Genomic DNA, 25,004 nt, shown 5'->3' with positions numbered 1-25,004 from the left:
TAAGCTGAGAAGTTATGTCCTTTCATTATGTCATGCTGGCTTTGGCAGACCTGACTTGTAAGGCAGACTCTAGCTCCAGCTAGCCCTGTGATGTAACTTCCCGACTACGGAATTTCTTCCCAGTTAAGCAGAAGAAACAGACTAGATGAAGCCGAAGGCTCTTCCATTTCCAAAAATCCGTGATTCCCGGCAACTGTTTTTGGGTTTTGCTTCCCTCCTGGGAATGTTACAGAAAGGCTTAAAATGTGAGTTCAGGAGTCTTAAGTGACAGGGGGGAACGTGTTTTAAGACGTCGCCCCCAGCCTGTGCTCTCTGCTCTCTTATCTGACTTGTAACCTGGGGGGCGCTGACTATATGTGGGTGGAAATAAGATGCTGAGATATTTCTGCTCCTATTGTGTCAAGTCGGTGCTAAATTTTTTCCTGTCCTTCTAGTCCAGCTGATGCTGCAGCTCCTTAAAGAAAAGAACTCGTGTCTGACATGGAGACTGGTGAGGCCGGTTACACTTGGGAGCTCTGGTCCCACTTCTGATATTTTCTGGAACGAATGGCAACACAGTTAGCCTTGTGAGCTTCTGACAGATGGGGAATAGCAACATCTTCCCCACTTTCCTGAGGGGCTTGCTATGAGTTTCAAGGCAGCTGATTATGAAGTTCTCGGGGAAGTACAAAGCGTTACACAAACATGAGATGGTATTCATAAGAGCAGCGAGCATGGACAGCACTTGGTCAACGCTTTCGCTGGTGATGCTTGTAACACAGAGAGCATACTGACTTAGAGTAATGCTATGCTGAGCTGCCACAGACAGGGACCCCACCCCGCCCCCCACGCCCCTAATCTGGGTATTTTTAAAACTTGGGAAAAAGAGAAACTCCAGGTTCCAGATAAGCAGGAAGACTTAAAATTAAAGAAGCGGGCATTGGACGTGACTTGGTGCTTGGGCTGGGGCTTTAATCCTTACGCTGGGACACAGAAGTTGGCCTACAGTCTGTATGACCTAGGGAGTAAGAACAGAGTTCCCTGTTTAAAAATCTACATCTGACATGGGGACAAGAAAGCGCTACCCACCAGCCCAGGAAAGTTGTAAGGAAGCTTACCTTCTGTCCAGGACCACAAACGAGAGAAAAACAAAAAGAAACAGACCTGTAATGAATTCATACTCTATGCCTACACCAAAGCGGGTATGAAGTCCACAGTTACATTAACTGGGCCTGCATGATCCCAAGCTAAGAAGTTAACAGTAAATACAGGTCAGGACTTATAAATGCCTCATGGGGGGGGCGGGGTGGGGGAAGATGAGCGCACACACACAAATCATACACTGAATTGGTTATAAACTGCACTGAACTACTACTGAGGAAAGTCTACAGACATAACATGTGGGGGGATTTAGTGCCCCTATGGCCAGAGATAACAGAATCATCTGAAAGAGGATATGGAATATGCATCTGAAGAATGATCAGACGGCTGAGTATGAATAAAAAAATAAAAAAAATTAAAAGAACATGATAGAATAACAATAACTGAAAAGACCGAGCAAATTTAAAAACACCCAATAGAACAATGAGTAATTAAACACGATTACTGAAACCACAGACACAATGACCTGGGAAAGGGCTGATTATGAAAAGCTTAAAAAAGAATGAACTGGAAGAGCCAAGCCCACAGTACAGCCACAAGAGAGAGACAAAACACAAAGAGCGAAGAGGTGAAGACAGAACATAAAAGGGAATCACATACCCAGGAGGAGCTACTGGTACAGATAACCAGGAAGAACGGCAAAGATGGGGCATGTGAAGAAACAACTGCTGAGAATTTTCCAGGATGGAGGAAAGACACGGGCCCCATATTAAAGGATTACAGGGAGCCCAAAGCAGAATAAAGAAATCCACACTGAGGTTCAGGACAGTAAAATTATACAACACCAGAAGTCACAGAGGAAATTCAAAATTGCCAGAGAAAAGGAGGATTTACCCACCCCAAACCAAGAATCAGATTGATAACAAGTTTCTCAACAGTTACGGGGGCCAGAGGGACAAGAAAGAATATCTCCAAAGTATTAGGAAAGGAATTGTTAACCAAAGGCTTCTACTATGCCTGACCTACCATTTAACAGAGAGGGCAGATAAGCCCTCTCCCTCAGACTGAGAGTTTCCCCGCTCTCGAGACAGTGCTGCCCGAGCAGAGGCTCTCAAACTTGAGCGGGCATCACAATCCCTGGAAAGGTTTGTCCAAACGTTGATTTTGCTGGCCGCCCCCCCCACCTCCCCCGCCAAAGTTGCTGATTTTCAGTAGCCTGAGTTGGGACTCCTAAATTTGCATTTCTAACAAGTTTCCACATAATTCTGATGCTGCTGATCTGTAGACAAGACTCTGAGAACCAGGAACTATACTTCATTCAGAAGAAAACCTGGAAACAGCAGGTGCAAGAACCAATGGTGGGCAAAGAAATTCGCTTACATGTAAGTGAAAGAAACAAGCACTAGCTGTTGAAAAAAAAGGTAAAATGTTAATGACTGTTTTCTAAAGTTTTCAAATGTCACTGAACAATGCAAAGTGAGTGGGAAGAGCGGCGTGAGAGTTCCCTAAATCTCATCCTACTCAGGAAGAGAGAGTGATTAATTTTGACATTAAGGGTGTTGGTTACAAATTTTAATGTAAGCACTAAGGAACAGAAAATACAACTTCCAAGCAAGTATAGAAAGTGAAAGAAAATAAAGGGTACTTTATCAATGTAATAGAAGGTTTAAAAAAAAAAAAGAGAGAGAGAGAGAGAGAGAGAGAGAGAGAGAGAGAGAAAACATAGCTAAAGAGGGGAAAAAGACATACCAGGCAAATACTAACGAAGAGAAAGTGAATGTCCTTGACGGACAAAGCCATGCTCACTGTGGGAGATTGTGACAGTCCTGTCTTGGTTAGAACAGCCAGGATAAAAAGCAGTGACGGAAACGGATAATATGCTCGATCTAATGGACATATAAAGAACTTTGTACCCAACAAAGACAGAATACACATTCTTTTCAAACACAGAAAGAACATTAATTAAAAAAAGGCAAGCTGACAAGGAAGTTTCAAATATCTGGTAATCAATATTTCATAGACAGTATTCTCTGGCCACAATCCAATAAAATTAGAAAATTAGTAAGAAATGGACAGGCAAAAACCCTTCCATACTCCTGGAAACTAACAGCACATTCTAAATAGCTTGTAAAGTCAAGGAGAGAAAGAAATCATGGAAATTACCAAATATTCAGAACTGATGACAACCAAAGCCAGGCGTCTACACTAAGTCGATAATTACCTAAATACACATGCTCTTACTGAAAGAAGTATCTCTACTACTAATGAAAGCATAAACACGGCTCTTTTGTTAATTAAAAAAAAAAAAAAGATCTCTCTTTGGGTCAAATTTACTTGGACTTATGATGCTACGCAATTTTCAGTAGAAATCGGTAAGAACTGACAGCGTTTGAGTGAAGGCAGATGATCAGTAAAACGACAGAAATATCTCAAAAGGTTTCAGAATTATGTCGAAAGTCCTCTGTTGCTCGAAAACAGCATTGATTCTTGAATACCTTGTTTCTCATGACGTAGAAGAGAAAATAGGACTCTAACACACCTTCTTGTGAATGTGAAAATATCAAAAGGAAGCCATGGTAAGGCAGGTGTTGAAGGTACATAAAAAGCAGCTGTTTTAACTCAGGTATGATTGGGCACTTTGCGTCACACGGCAGCAAAGCAGCTGAACAAAGCCAATAAAGAAATCAACAAATTAAGGGGATGTCAGGTATTAAGGTGGGTTTGCATGATATTACCTTCTAGCATTTCAAACGGACTTACCTTTGTAATTTCAAAACATAACGTGAACTGAATCAGATTAAAGCCACAAAAGCAGTATCTTAAACATGCCTGCTGGCCTTTTAGCTCAGCACTCAATAGACTTCAGTTCCTTTTGCTCCTCCAGTTTCTAACAGATTCCCAAGTTTGCAATGCTTTGCTGACCCCACACACTTCCTATAATTCCAAATTAGCTCCCCGCACTCCTATCCAGATGGACCAAAGACGCTGGTACGTTCCCTGCAGACCTTGACCCATTCGACAGTCTGCTCACGGGTGTTCAGTAGCAAGTGACTGTTACTGCTCAGGGACAGGGGGGTTCTCGCTCTTCCTTATGAACACAGCGTGCGGCAGTATTTTAAAAGGGTGCTCTACCTAGCTTCCTCTCGCACCCGGCGTGTATGCGGACACTGTGAGAAAGTCAGTGGGTCAGCAGAGACAAAGGTTCTTAACCTTGCCAGCTCCAGAGGTTGGCTACAACCTCACCCAAACTTTTACAGACGTTCCGCGCTGGAAGAGATTCAGAATACAGCTTCAATCTGTTAGTGTACATTTACCCCGCCCCCCCCTCCCCCTGGCCCCAAGAAAGGACAAAACTCTACAGATACAGGGCTCGGCTTCAGATAGAAGAGAGGACGTTTTGATTGTTATACTTTTAATCCACCTTTTTACAAAGGGGAAAACAATGTTTAGTTTTGGTTACCATTAGCAAAGCACTTTCTCTTCCTTTATAGTGAAAGCTCTTCGAAGAGGCAAATGCAGACGTACCCCCCCGCCCGGGAACTGCAGTGAGGAAGAGAGGGGGGCGATGCTAACCTAGTCAACCATACCAAGCCCAGAGCACCAGGTAAGCAGTAATATACAAGGAATATGTGCTTAGGGGCGCCTGGGTGGCTCAGTTGGTTAAGCGTCTGACTTAGGGCTCATGGTTTGTGAGTTCGAGCCCCGTTCTGAGCTGTGCTGACAGCTCAGAGCCTGGAGCCTGCTTCGAATTCTGTGTCTCCCTCTCTCTCTGCCCCTCCCCCGCTCTCTCTCTCTCACACACACACACACACACACTCTCTCTTTCTCTCTCTCAAAAATAAACAAACATTAAAAAAAAAAAAAGAAAGAAAGAAGTATGTGCTTAGATGCAACCCAAGTTTTACACTGAAGAGTTAAGAGGTTGAGGATACTGACCGGACCAGTAATAGCTGGATTCTGCAGTCTTGGGTCTTCCCACTGAGTGATTTTGCTATCTGAAAATGTTAAAATAAATAAATAAATAAAAAATCAAAAATCAGCGTATTAGTTCAAATCTAGTCTACATCAAAAATGTTTTAAAAAGAATTATTTCTGGATTTTGCAAGAGCTGTCCAATCTCTCATACTGGTCCCCCAAATAAATCCCTTAGTGTTCCAGGGTTAGAAGAGGACCATGGTATGTAGCACTCCACCCCTCATACTGTTTAGTTAAAAACATGCCATCAAAAAGGCAAAACTAAAGCAAAACCATTTATTCACACGGTTTTTGGCAGGAAATCTGCCAAAATTTCAATTATAAACCCCTGTTCTCTCAAGGATTTATAACTTGATCTTGATGTTCCTTTAACTGAAAAAGGGCATAAGAGGTCTTAGTCCCTGAAAAGTGAAAACACACACAGGATTTGTCTCATTTCAAATACTCTTTTCTTGGCTTGTCGTGTTGAAAAAACCCATTTTCAATGAAGAACCCGACAATGAACCCATGAATAATCCATGACATGCGTCACCCATACGCACGCAAAAATCAAGGCAACTACGGTGGGCCAAAAAATGAGATCAGCTACAGCAGAGGAAGATTGCAGAGGAAGGTCTCCCTTTTGGCCAAGTTGGCAAGAAGAGATTTCCTTCTTCTAAGTGAGTCAATGTCAGCAAGACTGTTCAATGCTGCCTATACAACCACGTCGGGGGAGGGGGGGGGGTAGGTGATAATGTGCAGTAGCTGCTCTGAATCACTTGGGTTTTGTGACTGTGCATGATTCAAGATTTTAGGGATTACTGTGGCGGGGGGGAGGGGGGGGGGGGAGGGACTTGCGTGAAAGATACAGGGAGGGCAGACTAGGAGAAAATGGGTTCTCCCTGGAGTTTTAGGGAATCTAAGTTGGCTTAAAAAAAAAAAAAAAAAAAAAAAAAAAAGGAAACTATTTAAGAATACGGATTCTGTTTATTTCCTGTATACTCTGTAAGAGGACTGAGAAGAATAGCTAATAAACTCAGTTTTAATGACCATACCAGGAAATTTTCCAAGTCTGACATAATTATTTTAATAAAAGGAGAGGTAAAGTTTTAAAATGAAACTACCAAAAGGCATTCTGGGTCCCTCACCTCCTGAACGGAAGACTCTGGAAAGTCAAAGTTGCCATTGTGATGGAGAATGGGAGAAAAGAAAACCAAATAAACAGAACACAGCTGAGTAACGGCTCCCTGGGCTACAATCCCATCACCTGGATACTGTCGAAGCGGAAGTGAATCAACGAGCACCTACGCGTGGTCCATCCAGACTGGAACGTCAAGCCACTGCCTCTCCCCGTGACCTCAAATCCAACTCTACTAAAACTGAACCCATCATCTGCCAGCACCCAAAACCCTTCCTGTGACTCTGTATTCCCGAATGCCAGTATCAGTGCGCTCACTGTTCAAACCCAGCGCTGGCCCCACGCCCATCCCCCCTTGCCATTCTCCTCTGGTGCTCCCGAAACCGTCCCGTCTCACTGAAAAAGCTGCTTTCTGGAGGGCGCATCTCTTCCGTGGACTATTCTCTATGCTTCCCTGGCCTCGGTCTCACTTGTCCCTGTTCAAGACCTCCTTTGTGGTTCTGCCCGATGGATCTTTCTAAAGAGAGGATTTGACCGTTGTCACGCCCCCTTCCAGAAAATGCCTCAGGACCTCCCTCCTGCCTGCAGAAGGGACCCAAGCTCCCGTCCCTGGCGGGCACCCTTTGACCTATGTGCCACGCCAGCCTCCTCTGCACGCTGGCCATGTGCACCCTAAGCACAGTTCTCTGACCGTGGCAGAGTCTGCAATACGTTCATACGCTTGCATGTTCTCTCCTTCCTGGGGTCGCTCTCCACCTGGCTTTCCTGGATACATCTAACTCCTCATGTGGGATCCATCTGAAAAATAATCTGTCCCTGAGGCCCTCCTGCAGACATCCCAGAGCCCTAGTGCTCAGCCATGTACTGAGCAGGTATGGTCTGTGCTTCTGCATCTGCAAAACTGGTTCATTCCTCTACGCATCACTTTTGAAAATACCTCCTGGGACTAGAGGTATTTTCTAGAATAGAAGTCCCTCAAGGACAGGGGCTGGTGTTACTGATGTCTGCAGCCCCCTCTGCACCATGGAACACACTTCCTAGAATGTGACAGGAGCCTCGTATGTTATTTTTCAAATGAGTGAACGAAGCTGATGGCGAAAACAGATTCCCTCTTCAAACAGTCTAAGCCTTCAGAACCACGTAAGTTTCTGTGTGGTTATAATAAAGAACGATTTTGCAGCTAAGCATTGTCAATATTTGAATGTGCGGTGGCCGTTTGCTCATTTTTTTCTAAACCTTTTGAATCTAAACTCGCTTTTGGTCCTCCAACATTGTATTCCAAATAAAGGGACAAGAATGAAGGAGAAGAAGGAAAACCACACTTAATTTATAGCTATGATTAACTGGTTTGGTAAGACTGGTGGCAGGAAAGATGAAGGCAGGATTTTACAGCCTCATTGGAGTTTTATTTTCTCTTCTAGCTTTGTATCCAAGACACCTGTGGCCATGGACTTAGCCGCTGGACACACCTGGTCTTTAAGAAGAACCACAGAACCCTCGAGAGAGGTAGAGATTCAGGTCAAGATCTGCCTTAACTTTACTCCAGGCTGGAGACAGGGGCTACAGAGGTCCAGACTTGGTCTCTTCTGAAACTACCTCTTTAAGATGGCTGAGTATTTTTAATCTTGGAAATGTGTGACGACTTAAAAGAGTTTTATGAAGCAGAAAATAAATAGCCTCGTTACTCAAAAGACAAGTCTACTGCGGTTCTTTGTCATTCATGCGCAGTCACACGTCCTGGTCAGGATGGAAGGTAAGAGGACTGTGAATCTCTCACAGGCTGTGTGCACGTGTAAAATGCTACACGTACGGATGACCTGGTTCCTGTCGTGCACGCAGGACAGCAAAATGAGGTGCAGAACTTTGTTAGAAATCAGATAGGAGAAAACTGCTTAGAAGGAGAGGCTCGTTTGGAAGGTGATACATTCCTAAACGGCACCTACAAGGTGATTAAATGCATTTTGGAGTACCCCTGCTGGCCTGAGAAAGCTGCTTAAAAAGACAGGTGTTCCTGCACTTTTCACAGACTGCATTTTGGTGAAAAAGCAGACGGATTTATTTTAATGGATATGTACCCTACTTTATAGCCTGTGACTGAGCAAACCTTGACAAACCAGGGAGAAATGGCAGCAATGTTGCATCTACAGCAAATGAGGTGATCGTAAACATAGCTTCTGCTCGCCTAATTTCCACTCTTAGTATCTGGTTTGGAGAACTTTTCTGTATGGTCGAGGCAGGGCAAACTTTCGTCTGAAGGTAAAGCACCACAAGGGCACCTCTTTTTGTAGCTTAGGTCAACCAGGCTCTGTGCCAGGCCTACACCATCCCCAGGAGCAAAGGGAAGTCTCCTGCAAGCTGTCTGTTCTGGCGAGAGGAATGTGGAGCGAGGGAGCTGTGCGTCTGGAGGGACCGGCGGACCCATTAGGAGTAAGGAACTGCCGAGGCATGCAGCAAAATCACCCTGTCCTGCCTCCCGGCAAACAGAAGGGGGTCAAGCCTCGGGCTGGAGGCACAGCTGCTTCTCTAAGGCAAGGTCTCTCCACCTGCTGACCAAGGACATCAACTTCCCCATGTCTTCACCACTGACCCTCCACGAATTAACGTCATGTCACCATTTATCAAGCATCTACTACATACTATGGTAGGACTATGCACACCACTAGAAAAGCAGCCTGTGATCTTTACTGCTTCTAACGTCCAGGCCCTCTGTGGTAACATTTTTCTGGTTTGGGGGCCCTTGCATTAAGAGCGTTTATAAAATTCTTCTCAGGTTGACCTGAACATCAGATCACCAGCTAGAACGTGGCCACAAGGTTGTGTGAAATGTTCTGTGCGTAGCAGACCGAGGCTGTGTTACTGGTTAAGGCCTTATTTGAAGAGAAAGATCGTTCTTATTCGTACCTACCTTTGAAAACTGAAACTGAAATGCATAAAAACTAAAAGAGAAATTATTTTCTGGTTTTGGTGGGAAAAAGAGGTTTGGCCCCTTCCTTATTTTAACAAATCATGTATGTGATGAGTAAGTAGAATTATAAAAAGCATATTAGAGAAAAAAGGTTAAAGCAGTTATGGTAGCAATTTATGCTCACTGTAAAATTCTGGAAAGCAGGCAAACCCTGGATACTTTTACTGGTCAAAGACAAAACTAAGCCTAAATACCCTTGAGATACCCGATTTTTACCAAAGGGTTAAAAGGGCAGACCGCCCCCTGATCCATTTAAGACTTCCACTTTTGGTGTGATTATGAGCCGCTGGGGTTCTTGCTTAGTTTATTCAGTTCCTGTGCCTCAAAGTGAAAGTGTACAGGACACTCATTCAGTAACCCCCAGAAGAGGCACAAGACCTAGGAGACAGTGGCACTCCCCATCCACGAGGAGTCCTTGTGGCCAGATTTCCCACCAGTGGCTCATCAGTGTAGTTTGAGTTAGTTAAGAGAACGTGAGGCTAGAGAAACCCGGCGTAGACTTGTGGTTCATGAACCAAATGAAAATAAAGATCAAAATACTACCAACTGCACACATTTGTAAATATAATTCAAAACTTCTTTTAAATATGTATTTTTCAGAAGTTTTAAGGGATACGCAAAAACATATATGCTCCCCTGGAGAACATGTCACTTCAAAACAACAACAACAACAACAACAACAACGACAACAAAAACAAAAAACCCACTGCCTAAAAGCAAAACCTTTATTAGTTTAACTTTTAGTTGAAATGAGAAACCACGCATTTATTCATAGGTGATGGAGCAAATACGCTATCATTTCAAGATACGAACTGTGTATGTATTAGTGCGTTGGGTGCAAAGAAGCATGCCATGAATAGAAAATAAGTCAGAATGGGCTTCTTGCCATAAGACCTTTGAAAGCAGTGTTTAAGAAACTTAACATGCTGCTTCAAGCACTGCTCACACAGATTTTCGACTCAATCATGACTTCTAAAAGCTTATTTTCTATTACTAGAGTGTATTTATTAAAAGCGCAGAAATCAAGGGGTTATCTACCCCCCCAATTTTTTTAATAAAAAAAAAAAGTTAATAGGCCACAAGATCAAATCGGGTGAAAGCCTGATGGGCTAGTTTAAAGCAAACTTAGATGAATGCACAGTACCGTACGAGGGCACTGATTCTCTGGGATCATTCTCTCCACATAACACCTGGCTGCCTAGACAAAGAGTGAAATGACAAACCTTTCACTATAATATTTGAATGACTCCCTGCCCCCCCATCCCTTTACCTGCAATGCCTATGTGTCTATAAAAGAGCCTACTTACTATGGTCAATATAAAACGTTCGGCCATCCAAGTGAATTCTTTCTTCCCAACCAGGCTGGTATTAGAAGGGGAGAAGGTGGGGGGGGGGGGGGAGGGAGGGAGGGAGAGAGAGAGAATCCAAACATTAGCTAACAGTTCCAAAAATCAATGGCTAAATTTAAACACTCTAGGACACACTTTTTATTCTTCTCTTATAGGGGTGCAGTTTTAGGTTATAAATAAACTACAAACATTTCAAGTTAACTCTTGACCACATGTTCACTAGTCTTAGAAACCTTCACTCACTGCATGATGAACAGGAAACAGGGGTTCATATTTCAAAAGCCTCAAAGGGAAACTTTAGCATTCCATGCAACAGTCGAGTTTAGGATTGAATAGGCTCGTTTAATTAAATGAATATTTACTGAGGACTGAAGGGAGGAGGAAGGTTAATTTAAAAATGTCAGAGAGATGCTTTAGCCCTGTCACCAGGTGGCTGAAAGCCCTCATACGGAGATTCTCTGGCGTGGGCTCTATTTGGACTCAGGAACTAAATGGATTTGGGTATTTTTTCCAAGGTAAGGCTGGTGTGCCCTCATTGTCTCAACTGTGCCTACTTGCTATCGGAAACTCAGGAGTCCAACAGATCAGGACAACACATTGCCTTTCACGTCTTAGCTGTCTCCGGCACTCTCTGGGTTCTTTCCATCTAAACCCAGGAGCCAAACAGATTCGGAGAGAGTGAGGGATATTTGTATAAAACCTGTTGAGTAAAGACTGAACCCTAACTTTTCTAGATTCAAGTTGTGCCATAACATACCACACACCGGGCCAACAGAAAAGTTCTTGTGTTTGGAAGATCACCATCAAAGAACTCCCAGCACCCTCATTCTAAAAGCGTCTCAAGTCCTTGCCCGCCCCTGCCCACCTTCCTGCCCTTGTAAGGCTTTTGGACTTGGGGAGGGCTGAAAAGGACGTATGGTGCAAGTTTCGTTCAAAATCCAAATAGCTCAACTCCAACTTGGGCCCCCAAAGAGAATAAACTGATAAAAAGTTAAATTTATAAAACAGTCCTCAACAAGGAAGAAAAACAAGAAAAACAGGGACCGCAGGCTAAATGACTTACAGAAACGGTCTGTGATTACTTAGTCCTTTTTCTCCCACTGTTTTTAATGTGTCCATCCCAGTGGCTAAATTCGCAATAAGGACAGAACTCAGTGGTTGCTGAGTTACAGACTAAATGCGCACTGCTCAAACTGTCACGTGTAGAGAATGTCCCTTACATCCTAGTTACCGAGTCTACTTTCTACTAGCTGCTAATAATACAGAAACCTCTTTCACAAGTACTGGGCATAAACTGTATGTACTATCAGAATTCAGCCATTCACCCATTCCTATTAAGAAACTATAGACCAGCGGGACCCCAAAAGCCTGGACAAAGGGAAGGCCCACAGGGGCTCCCCATCAACACCGGGCAGATGAACGGATACACATTTTCGGACTTGTCCACGCGTCTCCAGTGTACTCACAGGAAGAGGGCCAAGGTCATTGGGGTTTAAAGAGGCCTTTGACCGCATATGAACTGGAAATTTCAGGCGTGGATCTTCCTGCAAAAAAAATGGACAAGGCAGAAGACGTTAAGAGTGGTTCTGTGTGTGCACTCACTGGTTCCTCCCCTTCTGGAGCTGTGTGTTCCAAGGCAACCAGGCCGCGTGCAGGGATCTGCACTCTCGCCTGCATGGGGGAGGGGAGGACCTTTCTTGGTGTAGGGAGGCTGGCTGACCAACTCGCAAGAAAGATTTTACTCTTCTTGTCCTTGGTGAAAGCAGGATGGTGAGAAGATTTAAACAAAAGGTTAAGCATTTTCCCTGAGACCTCGAGCAGGTGAAGAGGAAAAGTCCCCGCAGCGATGTTACCATGGAAACCAGAATGGAGGGCGCCAGTGAACGTGAGGCTCTACTCTGCAGAAGGAATAGGGACAGTGGTTTGAAAATCTCTCGGGTCTTGAGCTCTGTGTGAGGGCAGCCAGCCTTTCCAACGGTGCCTGGGTTTCCTGCTGCCCGCCCTTCTAACTCCTTGATCTAGAGCAGAGAATCTGAATCTGGGCTGACGGTCAAGTCATGTTTTGCCCAGACGTAGATGGCCTCATCACAAAAAGTTTCATATCCCTACTAGAGAACTTTCCCGAGAGTCCTGATCAAACTCTGCAAATTAGACTCCCATTTACATCCTAATATTCAAAAGTTTGCCAAAGATTTTTCTTAAGGGGTATGGCTCATAAGATACTACAAAGAACCCACGAAAGAGAAATATATGTACCCTGACATCTTGGGTCGTGCTTTCTGACTTAGAAAGAACAGGCAGATGGATCATCTTGCAACTACCCTGCTACGAGCTGGGCACAGGATCTCTGTTGCTTCAGATGAGGAAACTGAGCAAGACAATGAGAGCATGCCCGGAGGCTCCGACCCAGAGTCTGGGAGCTGTCTCTCACACAGACTCAACAAAAATGCGATGGAACGCTGAGAATTCCTATTTTCAACTCCAAAGATTAGAAAACAAATAAGACTCAGAATAGGACATTGTCAACCAAGTAAGCCTGAGATTAAAAACAAAACAAAACACCCAAAAACCAATTTCAATTACATTAAAACCTTTGTTGCTGTCAAAGTACTAAAAGGTTTTCTGCCTCAGCATTTTCCTAAGTCAACAAGAAAATGAAATAATCGGTATAAATCTTGGAAAATAATAAAACTCACTTTGTGACTGATAATGGGTATGAAAATGTTCTAAAAATGGATTATGGGAATGGTCGCACATGATTGTTCAATGGTCTAAAAACCACTTGACTGTGTATTTTAAACAGGTGAACTGTATGACATGTGAATTATACCTCGAGCACGCTGTTAAAAAAAAGTCCCAAGTCAACAATATAAACTGTTAGTATCTGGATTATAACAAAGTTATAGATAGATTTTTTAACTGGCAAAATCTACAAAAAAACAACCCCCAAATCGAAAACTAAAGCCAACCTTTGCTTTCTATTAACTATAGCACACTACTACGAACTGAAGAAGTAAATCATGTTAGCGATTTATGATGGCTATGGACCCTGAACCTTACGGATATCCTTTTTTAAAGGGGAATCAGGGGCATGAAACAGCCCCAATATTCCCTTGTGTACTGGGACACATACAGGACAAACGAATACACTAAGAGTTTGGATTTATAAGGTCCAATTAACTGATAATTTGGGTAAATATTTGTGATAGGCTGAAACTTGGAGCTCTAAGCTCCACAAAAGCCACCCGCTCAGGGATAGCTCACAACCACAGGGCCCCCGGCCCCCCCCCCCCCCCCCCGCCGCAACCCCCCTAGCCCCCCCGAAGCCACTGACTATGCTAGCTTCTGGACACCGCACACAAGACCGGCCGTGCCTTGGAATCACACACACACACACACACACACACACACACACACACACACACACACAGGCTACTGTGAAAGACAATCGGTAAAAAGCTGGTGATTTAAAGCACACACAAACAGAAAGAAGAGGCTGAAATGACAGAAAAGTGCCAGGGGATGGGGGCGAGGAGCATGAAGTATAAAACTCAATCTCACAGGTCTGCTGAAATGGCCTTGCATGGAAACCCAGACTCGGTAGAATGGGAGGGTTAGAGGCCCTCGGGGTCACATTATTTCATTACACCATCACAAGTCAGAATGACGGCAGCAGTCGCTGCCTTCCACCAGGCTCTCAGGGCTAAATCTAGAGGGCACTATTGAGCCCATCCTCCCAGCACGTCCCCTCAACAAGGAGGTAGGCTCCCCAAGGTAATGGGGCAGGTAACAGCAGCCAAGGCCTCGCGAGACTGTGACAACTTTAGGGAGGACAGTAAGAATGCTGTTTCAAATGGTAGAAATAAAAACGAAAATAAATGAATAAAATACGCAAACCCCACTGGGTAGTTTCTCCCTGTCCCCAGGCACAGGAAAGCACATTATTTCACTATTTCACAACTCCTTCCCTCAATACAGTTGGAAGAGTTTTTAAACAGAAGGCGAAGACCATCATTTTAAAAAAGGGGCGGGGAGGGGGCGGTTTCCTAGCAGAATTATTTAGAAACTTATAAAATCTGGGGACGCTGGCTGGTTCAAAAACCAGCTGTGGTTTTTTTTCCTTCCTGGAAGAGGTCAGCAACCATGCCTAGGCTACGCTGAGTCTTAGTTTGGACCTGGGTAGAAAACAAACCGGCAACTTCATTAAGGTACATTCTTACTTGCTACAAAAATAAGCCAACACTTTGTCCTGTAAAAGGCAGAGATACACTCTTACATACATGCTTCTGGCTGCTTCCTTAGCAGAAGAATGAACAAGTGAAGTCCTCTCGTAATCTCCCCTCGGGCACTTGGTGGCCTCCTGCATGCGTCCCTGGCCCTGCTGACCCAGGTAGAAACAGACTGATGCTCACTGGATGTGGTCTGACTTCATCCTAGACAGACCGCTGGCAGGCTGCCTGCATTAGTTGTGTTTGTGAAGGCTGTGTTTTATAAATAGACTTCAAAGGGAATTTTCCCCTATCAATGCATACAAGGGAAACACTGGCCTGTGTCTTTTCATGTTGCTGGTTAATGCGGGAATCAAGTGCACACAGGCTGATGGGGGCAGAAGTGGTATCTTCATTATTCTCAACCTGACCTACCAGTTTCTCTTCCTGTTTCCATTGTAGTGTTCACATTCTACGAATAGCTACGCTGTTCTCTTTAAAAACAAACAAAGCCAACCCCACGCCAACTCCAAACAGATTCTAAGCTGAAAATTATCTTTCCCCTTCCCTCCATCTTTTATCATAATAAACCAGCAATGGGGAGAGTGGCTTCCACACAGAACATTGTATACAGGCCTTTGTTTGGGGGGGGGGGGTAGGCAGCCGTGTGCCGGGGCGTCTGACTGTAGGGAGGTAGGGTAGTAACTTGTGGAATTCCCAGTTGCTACCTTCAGGGTTTTCTACAGCGACAGCAGCGACAAAATACTGTTTCAACGCATTAAAATTTTAAATCGGTGCCATCAGTGAACACCAAGTATCTTGGGTTGAAGGGGGCAACTGGAAATTCAAACTGGGTTTCATTCAGCACCGATGCGGGCAATAAATAAAGCCAAGTGCTATTTAAAATAAGAGCTGTCCAGCGGCAGTCACAGGGCAGTCGTGGCGTGAGAGACTGAAAAGGTTAGGAGGCTGGGCTGCTAAGCTAGTTCAAATGACTCAAATCACAGCTTATGCTGGCAAGCCACAGCGGCTCCATACACTAATCCATCTACTGCGACAGTATTTACCCCTATTTCTGGAGCTCCCCTGGCTGGCCGAGGGCTGGAAAGCCCAGCGGTTCTGGAGTGAGTAGATCACCGGCAGGAAAGCCGAAGGTTCTGTGTCCACGAGGGCAAAGACCTAATACCCAGTCTCTATTGTGTCTATTTGGGCACCAAACAGGTGCCCATTGGCCCATTGTTCACTCTCAATGTGCCCCCCCCCCCCCACCTGTACTATCACCTTCAGGCTAAGAGGCAAGTCAAACAAAGCAACATGCTAGCAGATGCCTCAGCAGGGATCAGGAGCTTACTACATGAATGTCACCAGATCTAAATGACAGATTCCCCTGGCAGGCCACTCCTGTACCTCCAAAGAGGAAGAACTTTTAGAGCGGTTCTCACTAAGGAGTCTTGAGAATGTGTGGGGAGCATTTCTGGTTACCTCCCCCCCCCACCCCCCCCGGCAGGGGGACGGGGAGGAATAGTGGCTTCAGGCTTTTCAGTGACAGGAGCCACGGACGCTAGATGCCCGGCAATAAAAGGCACGTTCCTGCCCCCCGTGCAGAGAATGTCCTCGTGGAGACATGCTGCCTCACGGTCCACTGGATTTTAGAGGGTGAGCCCTCTAGGGACTAAGTTAACATACACTGCGGGGAAAGTGTGAGTGACAATCCAGGTCACTTTGGTTCAGGTGTCTTTCTTAACACAATGTTTACTGCTCTACTGACTATACTACACTAAGGGTCGTCTCTAGAAATGGGGATTTTAAAGCGTGTGTTCACTGTTAGCCCACGCTAACAACCACCCAAACTCAACCGGCTTTCACATAACGTCAGTTCTAAGCACGGATGACAGAGGTCAGAGTTAAGCTCTGTATCCAGAGAGTGAGAGAGGGATAGGGACAGGAAGGGACAGGGACAGGAAGAGGGCAAACCTCCCGCAGCATCGGAAATAGAAACAACAATACCAAGTTTGGTTTCCTCATAGGTCCAGAGATCACATGATAGAAACAAACCGCTCACTTCTAAAAGGACTACGTGTGGTGTTAAATAAGGCACCGCGAATTCAGCCGAAGAAATGAAGAAATGACAGAGGCACGGAAAGTTCTACACAGGCACCTCTGATTAATCTCGTCATGCTCACACGGAATCTTTCTCCTGGGGGATTCAGGGGCACGTGGAAGGGGAACAGGATGAGAACAATCAATTTTGACAAGATGCTCACAAGGAGGGGCCATCAGATTTACAGCCAAACTCCTCAGCGCATCTCTTGACCCATAATTAAAGGACAGAAAACGCAGCACAGAAGTGCGAGACACCGACCCGATGAGGACGGTACAAACTTAAAAGGACAAACCAAATGAAGATGATCACGGCCCTAAAAATGCAAAAAGAAACTGATGGAAGAAAAATGATTAGCATGCTTAGAAAGAGATTAGGATACCTGATACAAGGACAGCATCGCGAGAAGTGAGGCAGTAACATCAAATCGCTGGCACTGGGGGGCACGACCCTTTTCCCCAACTACGGCAAACTGTCGGGCTCAGTGAGAGATTTCTCTGCGAGAACTATGGACACCGAGGAAGGAAACCCAGGAGTCCATACCAGACCTCGGGAGGAAAACGGAACCAAATAAAAGCAGCAGCCTTACCCACGTTGTAGTCTTTGTGTTATGGTCAATGAAGAAGGGCCGGCCGTTTGGTGCTATCCTCATTTCCCAGCCGGGTGGCAGGAAGCTCTGTGTGACTTTGTGTTGTGGTTTAGGGGAGTTGTAAGGTGATGGCTGTGGGGACTGTGGATTGGAAAGGGTATCTTTCACAGCCCGACGTACGGGTGAATCCTTGGCACCCTAAGGAATAATAACGAGCATTAGAATTCTTACCACGAGCTAGCCCGGAGGGGTCAAAATGTACCTGGGCATCAACGAACGCCCGTCTTTGGAGAGGGACGAGGGAGAAGCTCCAAAAACCTGCTTCGGTCATTCATTTAACTTTGAAACCACTCTAACTTTCAAGTTTTTTTTTTTTTTTGGTTGATTAAACACACAACGTTAAGTACTTATAACCGAGATCTGTGGACAGCTATTCAGCACACACCCAAAATCTTGTTCTCTGTTGAACATGACGGATGGAAGGTTTACAGAGGCTGAAAAAACGCATGCCCCTGCTCTTAACGAGCTCACAGTCTAATGCGGAATGGGTTGGCAGTTTTCAGAGCACAGAAAGAAAAACCTGGACCAACGGAGACAGCCACCCAGCCTTGCATGGCTGCTACCCGCTGAGAGCCCATTTGGACGAGATCACAGCCACTCCCAGTCATCGGCATCCTAAACCCAGGGGACGGACCCACGGCCATCTCTACGACACAGTCAAGTTCGGAGCTTCCAACATTTGCTCTCTGGCTTCTCTCACTCTGATATTGGTGATGTTAAGGGACGGCACGGACCCCACACACACAGGAGAGAAGCACAAGCAGGTGCCCAGCAATGGTTTAGGGACGCGAATGTGCATCGGAAACACGTATGCCCATACAATGACAGGCCCTACGGTCGAAAGGAAAGAAAATGATCAAAGCAACGGCTATGTTTTCAAACGCAATGTAAAGCATTGGTATTTGAAAGAGTTATTATGCAGTCAAGAGTGAAACACAACAAGAATGGAGCAAGTTCGGAAGAGAGGCGCCCGCTTCCAGCACAAGGGACCGTGGCGGCAGCCGAATGGGAATGGGAATCAGGTGGGAGCCCACGGACGCGGACCAAGGCGAAACAGAGAAGCGTGAAGTAAGGCCGCACGAGAACACCCTGCACCACGGACACAACGGCTGATCAGAGAGGGGACAGGGGCTGCAAAACTCAAATCCAAGGGAGGCGAGAAGAGAGAATGAGAAGTCCCGGGGACAGAGCGACCCGGTTAGACAAGGCAGCCTTCTCACCTCCAGTGGGGCAGATAAGGTTACAGTCGGCGAGCTGAGGCTACGGGGCCGGCGGATCTGAGGCTCGATTAGGTGGTTGTTACTGTTTGTGGCGGATCCGGATGCACCATCTTCTGCGAGCTATTTTGGAGGCAAAAACAAGTTAGCTTCACAGGAGGATCCCCTGTGCACGTGATTGGGAGCGTGGACCCAAACAACAACACAGCCAGCAATAATGAGAGGTCTGGCCTCTTCGAGTGTGGAGGAAACGATCACACATAATAATGGGGGCAGGGATGGGGAAACACATCCAAAGGAAATAGAAATGAGTCACTAGCCCAGCCTAAAAACCAGCCTCAGAAATAAAGGGGGCTGGGAGAGAAGCTATACTGTGATAGGCTCTTACTTTGAAAACATCTTTCCATGTCACAGCTTAAAACCGCATCTAGGGATGGACTGATCTGAGGACCGAATTCTTCCTTCGGGGCGGTATTATGCTGAGAGTAACACGTTTTTTGGGGGGAGGAAAGATTTTCTCAGACACGGGTTCTCTAGAACAACACATTCACATCGGGAACCCTGAGCTCATGTACACTTTGGCTCCCGTGGCCTGTGATTTTTAAGTTGTAGGACGATCTGCATACCTGCATGATAGGTCGAGTCCAGGTTGTGGTTCGATTGTTATGATTGACATAGTATGTGCGTCCCTTAGCATCTTTTCGTTCTTCCCAGCCTGAAGGTAGGCCCGGCGTGGTATGTGCATAGGCCACTGATGGCTGTTTGTGTAAGAAATCATTATTATTTAATATCTTGCATTTGCTTTCCGATCAGCTTAATAAAGTCATATACACCCAGAAAACTACTTGCTCTAGACCAAGTAAGTTAATTTGACCAAAACATTAGTGTCTGGAAAAAAGGCAACGGATTTCCAAAGGCTTCAAGTCTACTGTGAAATGAACCCCACGCTGCTAGGAGGTCCAAAAATCTTACCTACATCAGTTGTAGAGCCCCGAAGACTGAAACGTCAAGGGTTGTTGTTGCTAACGTGATCGTAAGAGAAATATACAATCTATTTCAGCTACTAAATTTTATTGTCAAACCGCATGTTACCCAGAGGGATCGTCCTGAACATTTTTTCCTCCATATAGTTGCCACGGTGATCTTCTCCTAATTCCTAAACTCTTCATCGGCTTAGAGCCCTTCCTCTATAGCTTTCAGGGGAAAGAACACAGTCTCCTCTCTAGGAGACCTGTATTTGCACCAGGGCATAGAATCAGGAGGACTGACCAGGACAGCAAGTGGCCAGGCAATGTAGGTTAGAATTCCAGAGGGTCCCCATAACCGAGGCAGCGTCTGCTCCCGTCCTCCCCTACGGCGGGTCTCTCTTTGAAAGGAGCAAAGGGGCTCCTGGCTGGCTCAGTCGGTTAAGTGTCCGACTCTTGGTTTCAGCTCAGGTCATGATCTCACGGTTCGTGAGTTCAAGCCCCACGTCGGGCTGTGTGCTGACAGTGCGGAGCCTGTGTGGGATCCTCTCTCTCTGCCCCTCTCCTGCTCATGCTGTCTCTGTCTCTCTCAAAAAAATAAACTTTAAAAGGGTGCGTGAAGCACACATGGATCCTGGGTTTAGAGACACGTCCAGCAACAGAGTGACTGTATTTGGACAGTCCAAGTTAGATTGCAAAAGGACTCCGGAGACACTTTTGTCTGTAGGAAGCAGTCTGAGAAGTGCCCTCTGGGTGGAGACACATCAGAACAACAAGGATGCCTCAGTGACTCCTGGAGGGAGGAGACGGACGTTTGAGGTGAGGAAGTCCCGCGTGTACGGGGGCCGCATAGGAGATCTGTAACTGAGAAAGGGGTGCTACCCTGAGGGCGGGGGCTCAGAGACAACAAGCCAATCGTGGCTGCCGAGACTCCTGGGAGAACGTACAAGAAACAAGAGGCCAAGCAACAGGAATAATCTCTTTCATGAGGTGACAGAAGGAAGCTTCTTCTTTTTGGGAACGGTCTTCCCTAATTAGGATCTTGTGACCGACAGGTGTTTTACCAGGGGCATACGGGGGTGAGGATGTCAATCTTAGCCCATCTCTTAGCATACCTCCGCGTGCGCATCCGATCGTTCACGTCCACTACCAACACTGTGCCTTGGCAAAGAGGATGGTCAAAAGCACGCTCGGTGACACTGCCACGTAACCTGGGGACCTCGGTGAATGAGGCTGAATATTCTGCTTCATGAGCTTGATGGCACGTTCTAGAGAAAAACTACCTGAGCCACGGAGCAGCTGCCTCAGTGTTTATTCCCAAAACGTTGTTTACCGAGCAAGGCAAGAGTATTTGTAAGAGGACTTTCTGCTAAATCTGTAGCAACTATTTTCTTGGCATTCTTCCAGATTCGGTCCTGAAGGCTCTACGAATGGTTAATTCCAAGACTGTGACCACATGGGTTCTGGATCTAGGTGTGGGGCCACCACAAGAGAGAAAGGGACATCAGCACGCAGACTCGATCCTTCCATGAGTATTGAAGACACATGACTTCACCTACAGCCTTCCCTACCTGAGGCACCAATTCAAAAGAGCTATTTCTACGGCTACTTTTCCCCGGGGCACTACCAAAACTGGACTCCGCTGAACTAAGTTAGAACCCACATTGGAACCTAAGTGGTCAATTCATATTTTTGGCCAAGTATGGGCTATCAATCTAACCTCCTGCTGCTTATATGACGACCAAAAATGCTTGGGTTAAACGGGAGACTAAATGGAATCGGCTTTCCTCCTCCCTACCGAGTTAATTTGTGGGAGAGGAAATCAGATAGGCACTCAGAAAGCTCTACTCTGGAAACCATCAGGATAGCGTTAAAGTTAGAGAGTCCCCAGAAAGGATACTTATGAGGAGACTCATAGAAGAACTTGGATGTGCCGTGGCTAATCTCAGAATTGAACTCTAAAGCTGCAGAACCTCCAGCACCAGGTTCCTTTCACAGTCCAGTTAATGGGACTAATCGGTTTCTGGAAACTAAGAGCACAGTGCAGGAGAGAACACTGAATTTGATTAACGTGTTCATTTCACCTTCCATTGAGAATTGAATTGGTGCCCTATCATCTAGTCCCATTTATGTGTGATGGTGCTATTAAATTCTTTCTTTATAGATTTCCTTCTAAATGACCTTGGAGAACAACTTGTGCCAGCAAGTCCATTTGTGACTCACTGCACTGCCCTCACCACAAGCAGCAGGGGAGGAGGCAGGACTCAGCTCTTCCAGACAGATCATGCAAGAGACCCAGCCCTGGAGCTGAAATCAGACTTCTGTTGTGAGAGAGAGAGAAAGAGAGTGTGTGTGTGTGTGTGTGTGTGTGTGTGTTCACATGTGCATGCCATATGACCTCAAGGGACAAGTTCATTAATCAAGAGACAAGTTATAAACTGTTAGCTTAATTTAACAATTTCACAGCTTGTCATCTGAAAATACTATTGTGTTTTGGCATTGCCCAATAGCCAGTTAACGATGGCTTCCCAGTGGCTCCATTTCTTTCATTAAGACGAAGAACTCAATTATGGATAAACTGTAAAAGTTTCAATATGCTTTTAAAGATGGCAAACAGTTTCGTACGATCACAGATTCTCCAAGGTTTGCTCAAACCCTGCTATACCGTTACCTCAGTGTATTTTTAGGTACGTTATATACAGAAAAGTCCAGAAGGGCTGTGCTATCCCCCTCCTTTTATCTCAGGGAGGGTTCCTGCTTGGCCAGCTGGAAAGGGACACTGGTGTGTATCATTTGTGTATATACGCCAGTGTGTATTCATAAACCAAAGGGCTGTAGTTCCACAGGTGAGGATCAGGGCTTGTTCATTAATGCACTTGTTCATAAAAGCACTACCATGGAAAAAGAGGTACGGTTAACACAACATGGTGCATTGTGCCCAAAGGGTGGGGCGTGGGGGTGGGGCTGAATGTTCACTAACAGGGGAAGATTATATAAATTGAGGTGCATTCATATCACTGGATATTATTCAATTATTACCATGTCCCAGAGGAAGGACCGTAAGTGACAAATATCAAGTTGCTAACTGATGTGTGTAGAAGATCCCAGTTGTGTGTGTACATGCACGAGGAGAGGGTGTGTAAAAGGGGGAAAAACTTGGTAAGAGAAGGAACTGGAAAAGATACTTTCAAACCTGTCTCGATTTCTAATAGCCATCAGATAAGTTGGTTTATTGCAGCCGAATGATCACCAGATACGTGGGAGGCATGAGGGTAGGTGCAACACTTGGGAATGACTACTACTCAAGCCCTTAAAAAAAAACAAATCCGAACTCATATTTTTAATTCACTGCTGGACGAGGGGGAGGGCACAGGCAGGAAGAACACAGCAGTGGCAGGGGCCACAGGACCTCGTTCAGATGGGTCACTCTGCCCTGCCAGGTACCTCTCACCATGGAGCCCAGTGCTCTCATAATTCGGTGCATCCTGCCACTTAATATCCTCAGCTATCACAACACTCCAACACTAATGGCAGATCCCATGGCCCATAAAATGCAAAAATGGATGGTAGAAAATGCTCATTAGCCCTGGATTCTATTAAAATTACTTAATGAAACGGTTCTGTCCACCTGGCAGCAATTCTGCTGGAGGCTGAGCCTGGCCACCTAGCACATGACTTTCACATAAATCACAAGCTCGCTAGCTTCCACTGGGCTTGGTTTTGCTGACTGCCCATTTGATTTTCCTGTGTGCAGTGCTGAGCGTTACATTCTAACAATATAACTTAAGTTGGTCTTTTAAGTCCACATCCTGCAGAAAACCAGCAATTGTGTATGTATTTAAAGGTATTCTCGGGCGCCTGGGTGGCTCAGTCGCTTGAGCGTCCGACTTCAGCTCAGGTCATGATCTCAAGGTCTGTGAGTTCGAGTCCCGCGTCAGGCTCTGTGCTGACAACTCAGAGCCTGGAGCCTGCTTCAGATTCTGTGTCTCCCTGTCTCTCTGCCCCTCCCCTGCTCATACTCTGCCTCTCTCTCTGTCAAAAATAAATAAACATTAAAAAAAATTGTTTTAAAGGTATTCTCAAGTAATAAGCAGTTATAACCAACCTAACAAGGGTGACACAATTAGGAAAATTCTTCCAAGAGTCACAGTAGCTCAAAGCATAAACTATAAGCTAGCCTGTTGTCTGGGATCATGCAAAAAACAGGCAATTAAAATACATAGTCCTGTTCAAGTTACCCATAAACATCAATACTAAAAATTATTTAAAATAATGAGCAAGAGTAACAGATACTTGGCTTAGAGAAACTAAATTTTAAATTTCTTCATTATATTCCCTCCTCTCTCTCCCCCTGAATTATACGAATCCTCGTTCACTCCTGTGAATAGAGCTCCTTGTAGCAGAGCAAGATTCATGCTCACCATACACAAATCTAACCCAGGGTTTAAAATCTGGTACGGGGAGCGGACGGGAGAGGTTGGCTGTGCGCACATCTGGGAATCCACAGGGACAACGGCATGTAGTTCCTGTGGCTTCCCTATTCTCTTCCAACCAAATTATTTTGCTCGGGCATTCTAACAAATCAGAAAAGCTTACCAAAGTACAAACACTCAAGACAGAGATACATTCTAGTATATGTGCTGCCGAAACGAGCATGGCAGAAACACATTCCAAATGGTCAAATTAAATGCACTTAATCGAACCTTGACAGTATTCCTAACAAAACGACAGGGGACTAAAGATCGTCTCACCCAGTACCTGTGAACTACGTGAAAGTGAATTTCACACGTATAGCTCTGCGGCACAAAGAAGCTGATCTTACCCAAAAAAGAAAAAAGAGTACATTCACCATTGTGCACAATGTTAAAAACCAACCCACGGTTTTGTCGTGAATGTCTGATCAAGGGTATCATTACCGTTGGCTCCTCACCACCTGTGACAGTTGATGAACGCGCTCTCCTAGCTGGGGCACTTGGCTGTTGAATGACAATTTACATCAGTGAAATGCACTTAGGGAGACCACCCACTGCTTACTGAATCAGGAATCACTGGTGATGCAGCCAGTAAGGCAGGTGATGTGGATCTGAATCCCTGAAATCCACCCTATTCAAATAAAGCTGAGCAACCACTCACTGATGACCAGAAGAAAAAGAGAAACGCAATCGCCTTCCCACCCAGAGAAGGCTCCGCCTGCAACATGATTCGGGTAAACAGTGAACTGACAACCTCAGAAACGTGAGATGTATTATTCGAAAAAAATTGAAAACCACCATGGTTTTGCCCCTACTGTTAAATAACTAGCGGATTCTTCAATCTGCCAAACTCGTAATTTGAATAAGAGGCCACTGGTGATCAGTGAGTTTACAGCTTTACAGGGT

General features: G+C 45.4%; 1 protein-coding gene across 4 annotated transcripts in view; it reads right to left on the bottom strand.

Moving 5' to 3' along the window:
• Positions 1-25,004, bottom strand: part of NEDD4L (NEDD4 like E3 ubiquitin protein ligase) — a 338,017-nt gene that overhangs the window by 32,176 nt on the left and 280,837 nt on the right. For 3 of the 4 annotated variants that reach the window (XM_042910374.1, XM_042910376.1, XM_042910375.1), the window contains 7 exons: positions 24,543-24,602; positions 19,288-19,419; positions 18,665-18,784; positions 17,385-17,582; positions 11,953-12,030; positions 10,445-10,499; positions 5,017-5,075 (listed from right to left, as the gene is read on the bottom strand). In XM_042910374.1, coding sequence (XP_042766308.1) covers positions 5,017-5,075; positions 10,445-10,499; positions 11,953-12,030; positions 17,385-17,582; positions 18,665-18,784; positions 19,288-19,419; positions 24,543-24,602 — 702 coding nt within the window. The remainder of the gene's footprint in view (positions 1-5,016; positions 5,076-10,444; positions 10,500-11,952; positions 12,031-17,384; positions 17,583-18,664; positions 18,785-19,287; positions 19,420-24,542; positions 24,603-25,004) is intronic. The other variant, XM_042910373.1, reaches the window with a different exon arrangement.

This window comes from Panthera leo, chromosome D3, assembly GCF_018350215.1.
Source record: "Panthera leo isolate Ple1 chromosome D3, P.leo_Ple1_pat1.1, whole genome shotgun sequence".
Classification (NCBI taxonomy): domain Eukaryota; kingdom Metazoa; phylum Chordata; class Mammalia; order Carnivora; family Felidae; genus Panthera; species Panthera leo.
The sequence above is the reverse complement of the archived record's forward strand: the minus strand, read 5'-3'. Positions and strand labels throughout refer to the sequence as shown.